The sequence below is a fragment of the Protopterus annectens genome, chromosome 15.part0 (genome assembly GCF_019279795.1).
Source record: "Protopterus annectens isolate FY-2018-M chromosome 15.part0, PAN1.0, whole genome shotgun sequence".
NCBI lineage: Eukaryota > Metazoa > Chordata > Ceratodontiformes > Protopteridae > Protopterus > Protopterus annectens.
In genome coordinates, this window is record NC_056749.1 from 408303134 (window position 1) to 408322171 (window position 19038).

Sequence of the window (19038 nt, forward strand, 5' to 3'; positions counted from 1 at the left end):
TGTTTGTATGTATATCTGAATATATATATATATATATATATATATATATATATATATATATATATATATATATATATATTGTTTTCTACTGTTTGGAATTTTCAACTTTTATCCAAATTTAGCCTTCCTAGAGGGCACCTGGCATCTGGGGCAAGAAACACTGAGGAAAATGGCGTCGGCTGATGCCTTTATACCCCAGAAGCTCTGACGTCGGGGTAAGTGCAACATCAGCCGAGGCCAGACCCAGACTTTGGAATCCGGCCAACCGAAGGGCTGCCTGGGGCAGGACACCCCATATGTTATGACTGCAGATGCATACCTATCGGACATCTACATTTATGGTAGGTACAAAACTGTACTTTTCCATACCTGGTTTGGCCGCATATCTGTTCTATAGTCCTTACACATGCTGTTTTGAGGAGCTGCTATTCTTCTCCAACTCCACTTACTTGCTGTTCTTGAAGTGCTAGAGCCATAATTCCTTAAACTCTCTCTTGTGCATTCTCTCCAGTCAGCTTCCAGATCTTCAGACTAGTTTGTGTTCTCTGTTGATCTTAGAGCCTTCTCTGATCAGTGCTTGCAGTTGATTGTAGCTTTAGATGAGGAAGTGTTGAGTAATAATCTGTCCCTCCAATGGGTCTTCTTTATATGTTGGAGTCATCTTTATTTCTAGTGTTTGTGAAGCCATTTGTTTTGTAGAGTGTAGCAGGTCAGTGTTTAGTCCTTAACAGCAAGGAATTCTTGCTGTATTACCATGCAGGAGTCTGTGAACAATTGAGTAATGGACACAGCTGAAGAAAGACTTCATTTGGTTAATCTGACATTTATATTTCATCCAGTGTGCTACTAGTTTGAAATGGCCCTGTCTCATGCACGTGTGTGCATGTATGTATATATGTATAATCTGTGTTTATAATGTATATACACACACTGTACACATACATATATACTTACATGCATGCGTGTGTGCACACATGTTTACATAGCATATGTACAGACATTTGTAAAATGCATTCCTCCAGTATTGTCAAAAATGTAAACTCACGTGTTCTTAGTGTTTCACTGTTTTAGTCCTTAACATATGGGTTATCCGGCTCCTGGTAGCCCTCAATCAGCCCGAATACCAGAGTCCTCGGTATATGACGTCGGCTGTAAAACCAATGTCAGGTATAAAGGGAGGAAGCTGACGGCATTTCCTCAGTCTTTCTTGCCGCAGAGCCCGAAGCAGATGCAATTAACACAAGTGCCGGTTGGCCGTTTACCTTCTTTTTGCTTGCCGACTACCAAGTGGAAGACTCCCTCAGATAAGTACCCCATTGGGGATCCTCTTTTCTTGCTTTAACGAATGTTCGATAAAGTTAATAACTGTCTTGCCTGTGGAAAACAAATTCTGCACCGTGATTTTCCTTCCTGTTGTATAACTTGTTTGTGCCTTGAGCACGACGTCCCTAATTGCGATCTCTGTGCTTCCTTTAACCTGTGTACCATATGCCATAGAGCTAAGATTTTGTACAAGTATTTCAGAGTCTGGCCTAAGTTCGTTGGTATGGTATCTTCTGGTCTCCTGACTTCGGATATACCTAGGAAACGCAAAGACAAGGACCGCAACAGGCCTAGGGTTAAATCTGCTGACGACGCACCGGTGAAATTGGTTCAGCCCATCGGTAGTCAGTGAGGTGCTTTCACAGCCCCTGCATTCTGCAGATTTTCAGCCGCAGGCCTCTGCCGAGACCTTTATGGAGTCCTGCATGCCGCAGGCTGCTATTTCATCTTTAGACCCTCCGCCTGGGTCTGGAGCTGCTATGCATGTACCGGCGTCTAACGCCTCTTCTCTTCGACATGAGAACAGAACCAGACCAACTACCTTAGTTCAGACTTCTGCTGTTGCTAGGCCCCCCGAATCCCTCTGGATTACTAGCAAACCTTCCAGCCTCAAACCTACTCACAAGCAGGTGTCAGCCTCCCCTCCTGTGCCTCAGTCCCAGTTGGTTAAGATGGCTGGTGGTCTTCTTTCCTTGATTAAGGGCTGTCACCCCCCCCCCCTTCCAAGAGGGCTAGGGAATTGTCTCCTGATGTTTTGTCTGTCTCATATTCTGAGGTTTCCAGTATTTCTGCTGGTGAAGAAGGAAATTCTCAACTTTTTTCTGGCTCTGACGATTCTGATACTGAGGACTCTCTCCCTTCTGCCTGCCCTCCAGAAGATTTTTCCTTTGAGGATACTTTGAATGCTCTTGGGGAGCACTTTAAATGGGAATGTCAGGATTTTCCTCAGTCTAAGAAAAGAATCTGAGAATATTTGGATTTGCCGCAGCATAAGCCTCTGGCTATACCTCCAGATGTCCTTCAAGGATGCATCTGCAGTCCTTACAAATGGGTTGTCCTGTCGTCAGGCAGCCCTTCGGTTGGCCGGATTGCAAAGTCTGGGTCTGGCCTCGGCTGGTGTCGCACTTCACCCGACGTCATAGCTGCAGTTCTTCGGGTATAAAGGCATCAGCCGATGCCATTTTCCTCAGTCTTTCTTGCTGCGTGGCGCCCGAAGCAGAAGCTGTTCGCAAGTGCCGGTCGGTCAGAACCAGAGATTACTACTACAAAGTACCGAAGACTTCTAAAAAGCTAAGTACCCCGTTGGGGACTCTTTCTTGCCTCAGCCGATGTCAGAAAAAGTGAATAACTGTTTAACTTGTGGGAAACAAATACCTCATAAAGATTTCCACTCTTACTGCTTACCTTGCTTAGGCCCAGACCACGACGTAGCAGCTTGTCTAGCCTGTGCTTCTTTCAACCGACGGACTCTTAGACGTCGATCGGAATTTGCTGAAGAGTTTTTCGGCTCCGATTTTGCTTACATTATGCCGTCGGATACTCCGACTACGCAAATTTCTAAAAAATGCAAGGAAAAGGACCGACACTCGCGGTCCACGGTTTCGGCCGAAACCACGGTTAAGCCAACCGCGAGTGTCTCGGTTTCGGCTGAAACCGAGTCCACGGTTCTTCCTTCGGCCGAAAGCTTGCCACTTAACGAGGCCTCATCCAGCCTGGCTGAATCTGCTACTGAAATCCCACCTGCTCTTGCAGGTTCACAGGATTTATCTGATACTATCCCTTTGGATATTTCTACCCCTGCACGTGGAGTTGCTAGGCGTCCTGCATCCATGTCGATTAAGGCCTTTGCCAGGGCTAAAGCAGCAAAAACTACAAAATCTGTGCCTGCTAAGACCCCCTCTCACAGGCCTAGCTCTAGTTCACAAATGCTTAGTCTAGCAGAGGACCTCATTTCTTTGATCCGGGGATCCCAACCACATCCAGACAGGGCCTCTCACCCACCTCCAGAGAAGAGGACTAGAGTAGAGCCCCCTGAGCCAGTTTCTTCAGATGGCTCCTCTGATGAATCAGATAATTCAAACCCTCCAGAGGGGCCCCTTTTCTCCTTATGAGGACTCTGATGCAGAAGAGTCCATTCCTTCTGCCTCTCCGCCTGAGGAATTTTCTTTTGGGGAAACCTTGCATGCTATGAGGGAACAATTTCAATGGCAGGGCCAGGATTTTTCAGACTCTAGGAAAAGGCTTAGAACTTTTTTGCATTTGCCACAGCATAGGCCTTTAGCCATTCCTCCAGTCCTTACTGTTGTGGATGATGCTTGTACTGCTCCTGATTCTCTTCCTCCGGCCCCTGCTAAGCCCGATAGGTACTACAGGGTTCCGGACACACATTATCATTTGTATAAGGTCCCTTTTGCAGATCCCGAAACTATCTCCCAGGGACCCAAGGCTGTAGCAGCTACTTCTACTAAAAACCCCCTCCCCTCTGAAAGGGAATCTAGGGCCTTAGAGATGGGGTAAAAATGTTTACACTTCTGCTACTCTTTCAGCTAGGGCCTTGAACTGTCAATTCCACATGATTCAGTATCAGGAATTTATGTTAGACCAATTAACTAAAAAACTGTCCTCGGATGAACCATTAGACAAAAAATCTGTACAGGAAATGATACATAACATTCAGCAGGTCAGTAATCATTCCTTAAAATGCGGCTATAATACACTGGAGGCTTCCTTTAGATCAGCCATGACTGGCACAGTGATCAGAAGACATGCATGGTTAAAAGAGCAGTCCTTACCAGACCATGTTAAATCAAAGCTCCTAGATGCTCCCATGGATAAGCTCAATTTGTTTGGCTCCCCTGCGCAGCAGGTGCTGAAGAAGGTGGAAGACAAAGCAAAATCTGTCCAGACAGTCAAGGATTTCTTGCAGGTCCAGCCTCCAAGGTTTAGCAGGAACTGGCCTTCCAAGAATTGGTCCTTTCCAGACACCTCCAGAGCTCCGAGAGGCAGGAATAGGCGCTCAAGAGGCAGGGGTCAATCCAGAGGTGCCTACAGGGGCGTCAGTGGCAGGCTAACAACCAGCGAGGTACAGCCACAGATCCAGCCACCACCACTTCCACAGGACAATCGCAGTGACTTGGCTCTGGCACTGCCTACCAGGGAACAACTAGAGGCACCCTTAGGCGGGAAGTTAGCCTTATTTTCAGTAAACTGGCATTACATCACAGGAGACAAATGGATTTTACAGACAATAGACCAAGGTTACAGGTTTCACTTCCATACTCTACCAAGGAAGAGAGGAATGCCAAACCTACCTCCAAATCAGAAGACAGAAGCTCTAGAACAAATAACTCACTAAGGATGAGAGCTGTAGAAAGGGTACCATCTATGGAACAAGGGCAAGGATTTTACTCCAGACTCTTCCTGGTACCAAGAAAAGAAAACCAATGGAGACCTATTCTCGACCTGTCCGCTTTAAACACATACCTCATTGTTCCAAAATTCAAAATGCTGACCCTACAGCAGCTTCTTCCCATGCTGGGCAAGGAGTCTTGGCTGGTAACTCTAGATCTCAAGGAGGCATACCTGCACGTCCCCATACGACCAAATTGCAGAAGATACCTCAGATTTCTTGCAGGATCAGAGCATTATCAATTTTCAGCATTGCCCTTTGGCTTATCTACTGCGCCCAGAGTATTCACGAAATGCCTGGCATCAGTAATTGCTCATTGCAGACTTCAGGGAATTCAAATTGACCCATACCTGGACGACTGCCTGTTACAAGCGGACAACAAAAACAAATTAACAAAAGATTTGGAAAGGGTCATTCATCTACTACAAGCCCTGGGATACACAGTCAATATAAAAAAGTCAAGGCTAATACCATCCCAAAGGATAACCTTCTTGGGTGCAGATCTGGACACATCAAAACATATGGCATTCCTGACAGTAGAAAAACAGGAGCAACTCCCTTTCTACTTCATGGCATTAACAAAGCAGAACCAGCTAACAGCAAGAAAAGTCCTGCAAGCGCTCGGTTACATGGCATCCTGCATAATATTGATTCCACATGCCAGACTACATATGAGAAAGTTACAGTGGTACCTAAGGAATTTATGGTCTCAGCACAAGCACAGCCTAGAAACCCAAATTCCAATAATTCCATGCCTGAAACAAGAATTCCAATGGTGGGCTCAGGCCTGTCAATCAAACAAGGGACTGCCCTTCCACAGCACTCAACCAAGCCAGACCATCACAACAGACGCCTCAGACCTCGGTTGGGGGCACACATGCTGGACAAGTGCATACAAGGCTTATGGACTCAAGACCAGCTGCACCTACACATAAACCAAAAGGAAATGCTGGCAGTAAAACTGGCAATTCAGGCATTCAGACCATTTCTTCGACAGGGTCAACTGCTGATAAGGACGGACAACACCACAGTTATGTGGTACATCAACAAACAGGGAGGCACACATTCATACCCTCTATGCCGGATGGCAATGGACCTCTGGAATGTGGCACTGAGCTTCAACATTCAGCTACAAGCAATTTTTGTGCCAGGAAAAGAAAATATACTAGCAGACATCCTAAGCAGAACTACCACGAATGGATGCTGCATCCGGACATCTTCAAAACCATTACAGGGAAATGGGGACTACCAGAAATAGACTTATTTGCATCCCCACACAATCACCAACTGAAAAAATTCTGCACAAGGACGTACCACCCACTTGCTTGGAAAGTGGACTCCCTATCTTTCAGTTGGAAAAACCTGACAGCATATGCATTCCCACCTCTTCCTTTGATGCACAAGGTGCTATTGAAGATCAAAGAAGACCGTCCAAGGATCATCCTGATAGCTCCAGACTGGCCAAGGCAACATTGGTACCCATTACTGAGGAGTATGTCTCGGGAACAAATATGGCCTCTGCCCCTAGTTCCCTTGCTGTTAACACAGAACAACTTCAAAACCCTGCATCCAAACCTGAAAACACTGCAGCTGGCTGCCTGGAACATTGCATAAGACCAAATAACCCAGATTTATCTCAAAGGGTTAAAGACATTATCTTGGAGGCTCTCAGACCCTCAACAAGAAAAAATTATTCAGCAAAATGTAAAAGATATCTCATTTGGAGTACTGCAAAAGGAGAGAATGTGTCACTGGTAAACATAGCTAACATCCTGGAATACTTGGCAGAGCTCTTCCACAACGGCCTGTCCTATTCTTCCATTAAGATTCATGCATCAGCTATTTCAGCAGAATACAACTTGGATCCTCCAGTCTTCTCACATCCTCTGCTCAGGCAGTTTCTGAGAGGGATTAAAAATGTAAAGCCACCTAGGAAGCCACCATTGCCCGCATGGGACTTGAACTTTGTGCTAGAAAAGTTGACACTCCCTCCTTTCGAGCCAGCAGCAACAGCAGAATTACAGTACTTATCATGGAAAACTGCTTTCCTGCTTGCAATCACTTCAGCAAGAAGGGTATCTGAGCTACAGGCATTAATGGCAGTACAGCCCTTCCTGATCTTCCATCAAGATAGAGTGTCCATGAGAACTAATCCTACTTTTATGCCAAAGGTGGTCTCCAGGGTATCTTTAAATCAAGCTATCCACTTACCTCCATTCTTCCCCAACCCACAGAACAGGGGAGAAAGACTGTTGCATACCTTGGATGTACATAGACAATTACGTTACTACCTGGACAGGACCAAGAGCAATAGAAAAACTGACCAGCTACTGGTAGCATATGCAACAGGAATGGAAGGAAAAGCAATTTCAAAACAGACAATCTCTAAGTGGATAGGAAATTGCATTAGATTTTGTTACTCCTACCATGGGAAGAAAACTCCAGAAAACATCAGGCCTCACTCTACAAGGGCTACAGCCACTACCACAGCTTTTTTACGAGGAGTGGCTACCAAAGACATTTTAGAGGCTGCTACTTGGAGCTCCGTGCATACATTTGCCAAGCATTATAATTTGCCTTTATACTCCAGATCCCGAGCAGGTTTTGCCACTGCTGTTTTGCAAGGGATCTTAACTACACCATAATCTTTTTTCTCCTCCTCCCCCAGTTTGGCTATGGTATTCTACCCATTTGTAAGGACTGCAGATGCATCCTTGAAGGACATAGTACAGTTTTGTACCTACCATAAATGTAGATGTCCGATAGGCATGCATCTGCAGTCAGGATTACCCACCCTCCTTCCCGTCTGTGGTACTCCTAGGGTATTTGCCCATCTTGTAGCTAGCTGGGGGAATCTGTTATGGTGTATTTGTTTGTATATATGTACATACATGCTTATTTTTTGTTCGCTCTCTACTATTTGGAACCATTTGCATTTATCCAAATTTAGCCTTCCTAGAGGGCACCTGGCATCTGGGGCAAGAAACACTGAGGAAAATGGCGTCGGCTGATGCCTTTATACCCGAAGAACTGCAGCTATGACGTCGGGTGAAGTGCGACACCAGCCGAGGCCAGACCCAGACTTTGGAATCCGGCCGACCGAAGGGCTGCCTGACGACAGGACAACCCATTTGTAAGGACTGCAGACGCATGCCTATCGGACATCTACATTTATGGTAGGTACAAAACTGTACTTTTTGGAAGTTGTGGATGATGATTTCATGGGAAATTCTTTAACTCCAAATTCTGTTCCTCCCAGAAAACCTGATAGGTATTATAGGGTTCCTTATTCTCATCAGTTCCTTTTTAAAAACCCTACTGCTGATCCTGAGATTATTTCTCAAGGCCCCAAGGGTGTTAAGGCTACTATTGCTAAAAACCCTGTACCTTCCGATAAGGAGTCTACGGCCTTGGACAGGTGGGGCAAAAAAGTCTATACCTCTGCAACTCTTGCCGTTAGATCTGTGAATTGCCTTTTTCACATGATTAAGTATCAGCAGCATACTTTGGAGGCTACTAAGGCTAAACTTGGGGATACTTCTTCCATGTTGGAGAACAAAGACTTACTGAATTCTGCCACTTTAGTTAATAAACATTCACTACATTGTGGTTTTGACACTTTGGAGGATTCCTGCAGAGCAGCAGCCACTGGTTCCGTTATTAGAAGGCATGCTTGACTCGGGGAGCAGCCTCTTTCTGAACCTGTTAAATCTAAATTGCTGGATGTTCCTTTGCATAAAGACAATCTTTTTGTTAACAAGGCTGAGAAGGTACTGAAGAAGTTGGAGGATAAGGCGAAATCTATGCAAGCTGTAAAAGATTTCCTGCAGGTTCAGCCTCCTCTGTTTAGTAGGCATTATCCTTCTAAAAACTGGTCTTTCCCTGATCCTGGCAAGCAGGGTTGCTCTAGGCCTAGGGATTTTAGATCTTCCAGAGGGGCAGGCTTCTGCCTCTCTAAGGGCTTAACAATGGTATTCTTCTTCTGCTAAATCTGGGAGTTCTAAGCCAGCTTCCCAAAGCAAGCATTCTCAATGACTCCGGCCTTCTTGTGCCTACCTCTGTGGGCCCTGGGTTTCCTTTGGGGGGAAGGTTAGCCAGGTTCACAGAGGTATGGTCTACCATCACAGACGACAAATGGGTGCTCAGTGTAGTAAACCAAGGTTACAAGTTTTATTTTCACACCTTCCCTGTTCCACAAGGGTACCCAGACATACCCAGAATTCTCAGGGCAGAGGTAGAAAATCAAATTTCTTCTCTACTGACTATGGGGGGCTATAGGGTCATTTCCTGCAAATCAGGCAGGCCTAGGCTTTTTTCCAGACTTTTTCTGGTACCCAAAAAGGGGGCACTTGGCATCCCATTCTGGATCTGTCTATTCTAAACACTTTTCTGGTGATTCACAAATTCAAGATGCTCACTCTTCAACAGTTACTACCTATGCTGGGCAAGGATTCATGGCTGGTAACTTTGGATCTCAAGGAGGCTTATCTGCACATCCAAATAAGGGAAAGTTGCAGGCAGTTCCTTCATTTCAGGGCTGGGGAGCAACACTTTCAGTTCTCTGCACTGCCCTTTGGCTTTTCTACTGCTCCCAGAGTTTTTACAAAGTGCCTGGCTCCAGCCATTGCCTTTTGCAGGCAGAAAAACATAAAAACATTCAAATTTATCCTTACCTGGATGACTGTCTCATTCAAGCAAACTCCCCAGAACAACTAGAAAAGGATTTGGACTTCGTGAAGAACATTCTCACCTCTTTGGGTTACACTCTCAATGAAAAGAAGTCAAAGTTGGTTCCTACAAGGGAGATTGTTTTCCTGGGAGCAAGTCTGAATACAGCCACCCAGATGGTACTCCTCCCCCAAGAGAAGCAAGAAGATCTTTTGGCTTACTTCAAGAACTTGGCAAACATGACCCAGCTCTCTGCAAGGCAATTCCTGCAAGCACTGGGCTTCATGGCTTCATGTATTCTGATGATCCCATATGCAAGGCTGCATATGAGAAAATTTCAATGGTACCTCAAGAACCTTTGGCGTCAACACACATACAGGACTTGGACTTGATTCTTCCCCAGATTCCTTGTCTACAAATGGAGTTTCTCTGCTGGCTGGACAGCCTGTTCTTACAACAAGGGTCTGCCTTTCCACCCATCACCTGCCAGCCAGACTCTCACCACAGACGCCTCAGATTATGCATGGGGGGCTCATCTGGAAGTCAGGGGCATACAGGGGACTTGGAGCACCCAGCAGATTCATCTGCACATAAACTTAAAAGAATTGATGGCAGTGCAGCAGGCCTTGCTGGCTTTCAAGGACCTACTGTACCCTGGGACTCTGCTGATCAGGACAGACAATACTACAGTCATGCGGTACATCAACAAGCAGGAGGGGACTCACTCTTACCCCTTGTGCAGACAAAGCATGATGAGACTATGGTCCTTAGCAGCTTCCATGGACATACATCTAATAGCCCAGTATCTTCCAGGGAGGCTAAACTCCTTGGCGGATCATTTGAGCAGACATGTTTTGGATCCTCACGAGTGGCAACTGAACAAGGTCATTTTCCATCGCATCACTCAGCATTGGGGCACTTCACAAGTGGATCTTTTCTCCTCTCACACCAACCATCTTCTTCCAACCTTCTGTACCAGGGAGTTTTACAGCAGAACTTGGAGAGAGGATACGTTGTCTTTCCCATGGACATAACTCCAATTTATGCATTCCCTCCTCTGCCTCTCCTTCCCAGAGTGCTGCTAAAGATAAGAGACAAAAAAGCCAAAGGCTATTCTTACAGCACCAGATTGGCCCAGGCAGCATTGGTATCCCCTTCTTCGCAGCCTTTCCCAAGCTCCGCCATGGCATCTTCCCCTGGTATCAGATCTGTTGGTTCAGGAAGGGGGAAAGTTTCTTCATCCTCATCTTCAAGCTCTGCATTTAACTGCCTGGCTAATACTTTAAATCTTTCCCAACAGGTGGTTGACGTTCTTCATGAGGCTAGGAGGCCTAGCACCAGAAAATCCTATGCAGATAAATGGAAGAGATTTTGCTCTTGGATGCAGGCTAAAGGAGCATACTCTTCTCCATCCTTCTCTTTCCTTCATTCTTGATCACCTAGCAGGCTTGCTTAATGGTGGACTTTCCTTTTCTTCAATCAAAATTCATGCTTCAGCAATTTCTGCTCATTGTTCTTTTGAGCAAGGCATTTTTTCTCACCCCCTGATGAGGCAGTTCCTGAGGGGAGCTAGCAATCTTAGACCTCCCAGAAGAGCTCCTACTCCTGCTTGGGATCTTAATTTTGTCCTGGAAAAGCTTACACTACCTCCCTTTGAACCAGCTGCCTCTGCAGATTTGAAGTTTCTCTCCTGGAAGACTGCTTTTCTTTTGGCTATTACTTCAGCCAGAAGGGTTTCTGAGCTGCAGGCCTTAATGGCAGTAGAACCTTTCATTATTTTTCATTCAGATCAGGTGTCTCTGAGAACTAATCCCTCCTTTATGCCTAAGGTGGTCTCCAGTCTGACCCTTAACCAGGCTGTTCACCTGCCTACCTTTTTCAATAATCCCCAGAATAAAGGGGAAAGGATTCTCCATTCTCTTGATGTGCATAGACAGCTGAGATTTTACTTAAAAAGGACTAAATCCTTTCGAAAATCTGAACAGTTGTTAGTTAGTTTTGCTCCTGGGTCTCAGGATAAAGCTATTTCGAAACAAACCATCTCCAAATGGATTGCTCATTGTATTCACTTTTGTTACCTGCAGCATGGGAAAGTTCCCCCTCAGGGTATTAGGACCCATTCTACTAGAGCAGCCTCTACCTCTGCAGCTTTTTTGAGAGGTGTGCCTACTAAGGACATTCTTGGAAAAAGCTGCTTGGTCTTCTTTCCATACTTTCACAAAGCATTACAATCCACCTTTGTTTTCTAAATCCAGGGCTGGTTTTGCCTCTGCGGTTTTGCAGGGCTTTCTTACCAACCCTTAAGCTGTGATATCCCCCCCCCCCCTTTGTCCTTTTCCTGGGCTTTGGGAATCAACCCATATGTAAGGACTGCAACAGTGAAACACGAATTACATAGTACAGTTGTGTACACTTACCATAAATGTAGATGTTAGAGTGTATTCACTGTTGCAGTCCTGGTTTCCCTCCCTCTATTCCCCCTTTTTTCCTAAGCGCAGACTACATATTTTTATTTTTTGGATGGCATGTTTCCAGCGTGTTTCCTTCCTGGGCTAGCCTTCTTTTGGGGGCTGCTGACAGTTATGGCAAGAAAAACTGAGGAAATGGTGTTGGCTACCTCCCTTTTTATACCTGACGTTCTGACATCAGTTTTACAGCCGACGGCAGCCGTCCTATACCGAGGACTCTGGTATTCGGGTCGACTGAGGGCTACCTGGAGCTGGATAACCCATATGTTAGGACTGCAACAGTGAATACACTCTAACATCTACATTTATGGTAAGTGTACACAACTGTACTTTGTCTGTAGCTATCACTTTTTGTGAAAGTCATTCTTCTACAATGAAACTTTTCCTTTGAAGTTTTCTAAAGTATTGAGTCTAATGACTTTTACTTTATAACCTTTTGGCTCTTGTTTTGATGCTAATTTCTTTTAGTGTGATGAGCACTATGGACAGCCACAGCAGCAGCAGTCTAAATGTTTCTAGCTGGGACAGTGTTCTTTTTGTGCCTAAACGTTGTCTAGAGTGCTTTGTACAGACTTGTGTTTGTTTAGGTAGCTGCACTTAACTGTTGCTGAATGTCTCCATTTAATGTTAGCGTACCAGAAACGCTTGCTTATCTTTGCATAGTCATTAACAGTATTTTCTTGTAACTAGAAGCATAAGTAATTGTGATGAGCAAAGCTAATATCAATTTTGTTTTTTTGCATTATTCCTTAATTTGAATATGGATTTGAGAAGTGATTTGGGTTAAAAAAAAAAAAATGTTAAATGTTTTCAGCATCTGATATTAATGAAGAGCCTGCATGCCCACTAGTGGTAGAAGAGGGAGAGAGTCAGCCGTCTTCATCAGGAGTCTGTGCACAGAATGAGTTGAGAGGCACCCCAGATGCTGGAAGTTCTAGAGTCACACGCAGCAAAGTCTCCCTTCTAAAGCAAGGTACAGTTTCATTTTGTGATATTTTTTTCTTGTGGTTGTAGTAATTTCTTTTAAAAAATGTTTTCAGTTGACATTAGTAAAAATGGAATCCATACTTAAATCTTTTTCAAGTATGATCCTCCTTCTATAGTGCGTGTGTGTTGTGGATTTGTGTAAATCTATGTGTGTATTGATATCTGTAACATGGACCTCCATCTACTCATTGAGTGGTTTCCATTCAGGTTCAGGAGTGTCACAGTCAGTTCAAGGAGCTTGGTTTGTCACATATTCACTATTGGTCTTGCAGCTCCGCAAGGCCCATGTTAAAGCATATTTTAGATTTTGAGATGCATAGAGAATAATGTCATAAACTTGCCCCCACCTCTGAAGGATCCATCCTAAATCCTGTTACTCTGTGTGCAGTAATGGTGCTGCAATGTTTTTCTCTGTGTTTTGAAGATTCTAATTGCAGGACAGTTAAATGCCTTAGAATCAGCTATGTTCTATGTATTTGTAAGTGGGTGGGTGGAAGTGTGTCTGTATGTACAGCATGCATATATATGTATGTGTGTATATTTGTGTGTGTGTGTGTATATATATATATATATATATATATATATATATATATATATACACACACACACACGTGTGTGTGTGTGTGTGTGTGTGTATGTGTGTATTTATATATACATATATATATAATAACATCTTTTTTTTTCTTTCAGCTGTTCCCATTAGGGGTAGCCACAGCGGATCATCTGTTTCCATTTCTTCTTGTCCTCTGCATCTTGCTCTGTCACACCAGCCACCCGCACGTCCTCTCTTACCACATCCATAAACATTATCTTAGGCCTTCTTTTCATCTTACCTGGCAGCTTCATCCTTAGCATCCTTTTCCCAATATACCCAGCATCCCTCCTAAGCACATGCCCAAACCAATGCAATCTCGCGCCTCTGGCTTTGTCTCCAAACTGTCCAACCTGGGCTGACCCTGTAATATACTTATTCCTAATCCTGTCTACCCTCGTCACGCCCAGTGCAAATCTTAACATCTTTAACTCTGCCACATCCAGATCTGACTCCTGCCTTTTTGTCAGTGCCACTGTCTCCAACCCATATAACATAGCTGGTCTCACTAATCTCTTGTAGACCTTCCCTTTCACTCTTACCGGTACTCGTCTGTCACAAATCACTCCTGACACTCTATTCCACCCACTCCACCCTGCCTGTACTTTCTTCTTCACCTCTCTTCCACACTCGCCATTACTCTGAAATGTTGATCCCAAGTATTTAAAGTCATCCACTTTCGCCCACTCTGCTCCCTGCATCCTCACCATTTCTCTATCCTCCCTCTCATTCACACACATATATTCTGTCTTAGTCCTGCTGACCTTCATTCCTCTCCTCTCTAGAGCATATCTCCACCTTTCCAGGGTCTCCTCAACCTGTTCCCTACTCTCACTACATATCTCAATGTCAGCTGCAAACATCATAGTCCGCGGGGACTCCTGTCTAATCTCGTCTGTCAACCTGTCCATCACCACTGCAAATAAGAAATATATGTATATAAACTACTTAACACTTGCCTTTGTGTGCATAAACATATATGCAGGTTTGCCTTTACCTTGATCATAGTCCTGCAGGTTTTCAATGCAGTATTTAAAGTATATTTATTAATAGTCTGTTTTTGAAGCAAAGATTTATTTTTCTATATGGGAAAAAGGGGTTGTGGATGGATAGATGTTAAAATTTGCTGGGGTAAAATCATTTTGGTAAATAATTTTGATAACTGTTTGCACTGTTTTTTATGAAAACGAGTCATGCTGCTGCTTAAGTTTTCCCTCTGTATTAGCTTTAGGATACATTTCTTTTACTCAGATTAATGAAAGTGGTTATATTGCTCTTGTTGTGTATCATGCTATTTGTTTTTACATTTTAAGTAATGTTTGTAACCATCTGTATAAGTTGTTGACAGTTAAGTGTTTTAAGAGCTAAATTTTGCAGAAATTAAATCTTTTAAATTTTGAAAGTATTCCGAGTGCTTATGGTGTATGTCTTTGTTCTGGGTGTTTTATCCGCAGTTTATATTACTACAGATGAAATCACGTGCTTAAAGCAAAAGTGGCCTGTGAATGTATTTTGAGAGATTTACTGTAACAGCAAAATTATTTTAATATTTCCATCTATTTTTTTCGCTGGACTTGAAAATTGTAAAGTGGTGGCAATGTTCATTGCTATCAGTGCAGGCCTTGCACTGGAATGTGCTGGTGTAAGTATGTGCATGGCTTCCTCTTATATTTCAAATTGATGCACATTGTTTTAATTTCTTCTTCGTGCTGCTTCATGTGTTATACATCTTCTACTTGATTGAATGGAAATTTTTTTTCTGTGTAGTTCATAAAAAATCATGACTCTAAACAAAGGCAGGAACCCTTCTGTTTTGTTTGAGAGTCCTTTTAAATTTTAGCAACTCTCACCCAGTGTATTACCTCTGATCGTTTAGATTTGTGTCTCTGCCTTCTGCAAGATACTAGCTTTAATGAGCCTTTTCATACTGTTTGATAACATTTTGTCCCCTGCTTTGGAAATTTCTTCTAAAGAGCAAATTGTCTGAAATGATTAACATCCCAGAACCTGTGGCTGTGTGTGTATGTGTTTCCTTTATTTATTTATTTTTATTTATTTATTTTTTTTTTTGGTGTGTTCAAGGATTTATCGAGCAGAAATTAAAGGCTTCATGTTTCATAAAAATCAGGTAATACATGTTTGAGAAAGATGAAACCAAGTCTGCAGTGATTCTTCCAAACCCCTCAACTTGCATTATGGTTCCACAGCAGTGACTGCTGAAAACCCACAGTGTGAGCTTATATTTGCTCATGAAACATATCAATACTGAAGTTCCCCAACAGATTGGGGGGAAAACGGTCATTTCACCCTGTACCCACCCATGTAGGTAGGTGTCTTTATTATCCCTCTAAGGTCCCTATACAAAGGGAGAAGTGTGACTAAGCAGCAGTGTAAATGTCTTGCTGTTTCCATGGAAACCTGCTGTATCAAAGAATATTGAAAAATAATAAAGCAATTGAGCTCATTCTTGTATGAAGTGAGCAACAACAGACTTGTATCTAGAGCTTCAGCCACTGTAAACCTAGAGCAGCTGTGGTTATGAGTAGTCTTGTATTAATCTTATATTGAGTAACAGCATTTAAGCCAGATAAATATTACTTTTATTATAGTTTGACATTAGATCCTGCAACATTTAGCAAACCGTATGACTTCTGATGCATCAAGTTAATCTTCCATTCCTGGTAGTAAATTACCTTTTACTAGCAAAAGAGAGTTAGTCAACAGATATGGCAAGAGGTTTTATTACCCCTATTACCTTAGAATTGACAGCTCATAGCTCTTTGGCGTATTTGATATCTTTTTAGAGTTCACTGCTTGGATCAGAGGTAGTTCAAGTAACTTCTTAGGAAAGGAAGAGTTGTCTTCAAAAAAATCTAAACTGCTGAGGTCAGTTGGTCTTCAAGGGCAATGGTGTTTATGTGATGCTACTTATGAAGCTATGGCTGGTGTAGTAATAGGTCTTTGTGCCTGATTGACTCATTGTAGCTTTATGATTTTTTGGCGCATAGCTCCATGTGATTAGGCAAATTTGTGACATGCCTGTAGTAATATTTTTGCATTGTTTGTTTATTGGACAGTCTGGATAAGTAGCTCCACATATTTTTTCAGTGATTTATGTCTTGTGGCATTTTATTACTACAGTTAAGGCAAACATAACAGAAGTCTTAACATCTTAACCTTGTTTCACAATAGTATTCTTTTCGTGAGAGATTTAGTCCAGGAATATTCTGTTTAGACATCAAATAAGCAGCCTACAGCAGACTACCTTTGTCTTGTTCTTTATAGGATTATGTCAGAGGTGTTTGTTGCTTGCTTTGTTAGCCGATGTCTGAGCAGTTTAAGGGCTGTTTTATTCCTTAACTTGTGTATTATTATGTATAGAACAAGTAAATCCCATGCCTTACACTGCCAGATATTCTGTTACTCCTCAGACCTTTGTATAATCTGTTTATCTTTATTTCTGTGTTATTTTTATGTGCTGCACTGTTTTCCACTGATTTCAGTGAATTTGTAGTATTCTGTATTTTTTATAGGGAGACTTGCTAAACAGTACTCAAGTTTTTTTTTTATTATTTTTAATGGAGGACGTGCAGTAATACAAGGCCCAGCTAGTCCCATATTCTTCAAAAGAAAGAGATCTTTTGGGTTGAGTGACAGACTGAGATTGCTCAGCTTGCCACCACATACAAGATTTCAGAGTTGAACACAGGTGCAATTTTTGTAGACAGGAGCACTTCTTTTTCTCATTCGTGAGCTTGGCCTGATAATCAGTGTAGTGCCCATCACTCCAAATCTAATTGTCGGGGAGAACAGAGCGGCTGCATTTATGCTAGAGTCTCTGCCCCATCTTGTTCATGCTATAGAGCTTGGCATCAAACCCAAGCTGTCAAGGAACAAGGCGGACAAGGGGAATAGATTCAGACATGCCTTTACAGCTGTATTGCAAGATATATGTGATTTCAGTTTACGATCAAGTATTGCTTTACTTTAACATTTCCTTAATGAATGTTATTTTTTCAAGATGTTGATAAAAAAAAATCTTTGTACTTATTACATCCTTCATTTTGTTCTATGAATAATCAGCACAATGATTCAGTTTTAGTTGTGTGATGTATAAAATCATTCATGCAGAGTCACCTTTCCATGACAAAGATGTTAGTAAAACATACAGAATAAAGGGGGGAGGTACCCATCTTTATTTTATTTGGGTATATAATTGAAATATGTTCATATTTACTGTCCAAGGTGTGACTTACCCACTTGAGAATTTTTTTTTTATATATCTGATCTGTAGATTGCTTTGTATTGTAATGTGTCTGGTTCATTACATACATGACTGTGCCCTGGACAGGTCACCAGAAAGTGGTCTTGTAGCTAACATTTCACCAAAGGATATTCAGTTTTATTGCCTGTTCTGCTTTGGCCCAGTCACATTAGTGTCCAACTATAAACATTGTGCTTACTGTAAAATGTATGAACCCTGATTGCCTTCTTAGAGCAGGAAGAACAACAAGGGGCAACCACCTGTGAAACTGAGAAACATCTCATTTACTTATGAGCTGAGAGTCAAAAGATCCCAAGAAGATAACTTAACAATATGTGAAACCTTTCGTAGATGGAGAGCATGGAGCTATTGTGACTGTTAGAACCTGATGCTGTTTGCTCTGCAAAAGCACACATTTGTGAGCCCTTATCCCTAGTGTATCCATCTACATCCCAGTGTCCCTTGGAGGCTGATGTCAGGATATTAGAGTCTGTCATTCCAGGCATCTCAAGAAATTGATGCTGTTAAAAGTATAATTCTTTGGTGCCCATAGATGACCATTGCAGTCCTTGAGCAGGGAGCACTTCTGATGCACTAGCCTTTGGACCCTAGGAATTAAACTATGACAGAAAGTCTAAGCAGGTTGAGCCCTTATCCTTTGTTCCGGATGGAGGCACTATCATTAAGGGGAACACTAAACTGGTGTGGCATCATTGCAAATGAGGGCCAAAAACCTTTTCTCTCTGACATTGTTTTACTTTGTTAGGGATAGCCAGTACTGCATTGGCCAACTCCAGAATCCAGATTTTATTAAAAATAAATGAACCAAAGTTCATTTTTAATAAGACTTGGAGTTTGTTGACTCAGTATTGGTGGGCATTGTTTATGTATACATTGTGTTTTGTTTTAATATATTTACTGTGAATGCATACTTTTTTTTAGGTATAGAAGACTCTTGAGTGTGTTCTCTTGTCAAATATTGGAGCCTGACTTGTGTTCAGTTATGCCTAGGAAACTGTTTTTACCAGATGAGAAAGTGAGTATTCATTCTAAAACTCCATTGCTTGCTGTTATTTCTCTAGACATGGCTAGAGGATTGCAGATGGCTCTTACCAGTAACACCTTTCCTAATTAAATGAAAGTTGGGTCTTGGAGATAGGCCGCCTTAGCAATTAAGGCTGTTAATGGCCAGCTACATGTGCTGTATTGAAAAGGTAACAGTAAGCAGGCAAGAATGTGTCTGTGTAGGCCATGTAGACACCCTATAATAAGTGCCTTTGAAAATTCGTATACAGTTTTCAGAAGACGCATGAAAAATGCAGTTGCA

The 19038-nt window shown here is 42.7% G+C and overlaps 1 protein-coding gene across 1 annotated transcript in view; it reads left to right on the plus strand.

The window, feature by feature from the left end:
• The window catches only part of BRWD3 (bromodomain and WD repeat domain containing 3), a 1896258-nt gene that overhangs the window by 1755057 nt on the left and 122163 nt on the right, over nt 1-19038 (plus strand). Inside the window, exon 38 of the mRNA XM_044057276.1 lies at nt 12683-12841. Coding sequence (XP_043913211.1) covers nt 12683-12841 — 159 coding nt within the window. The remainder of the gene's footprint in view (nt 1-12682; nt 12842-19038) is intronic.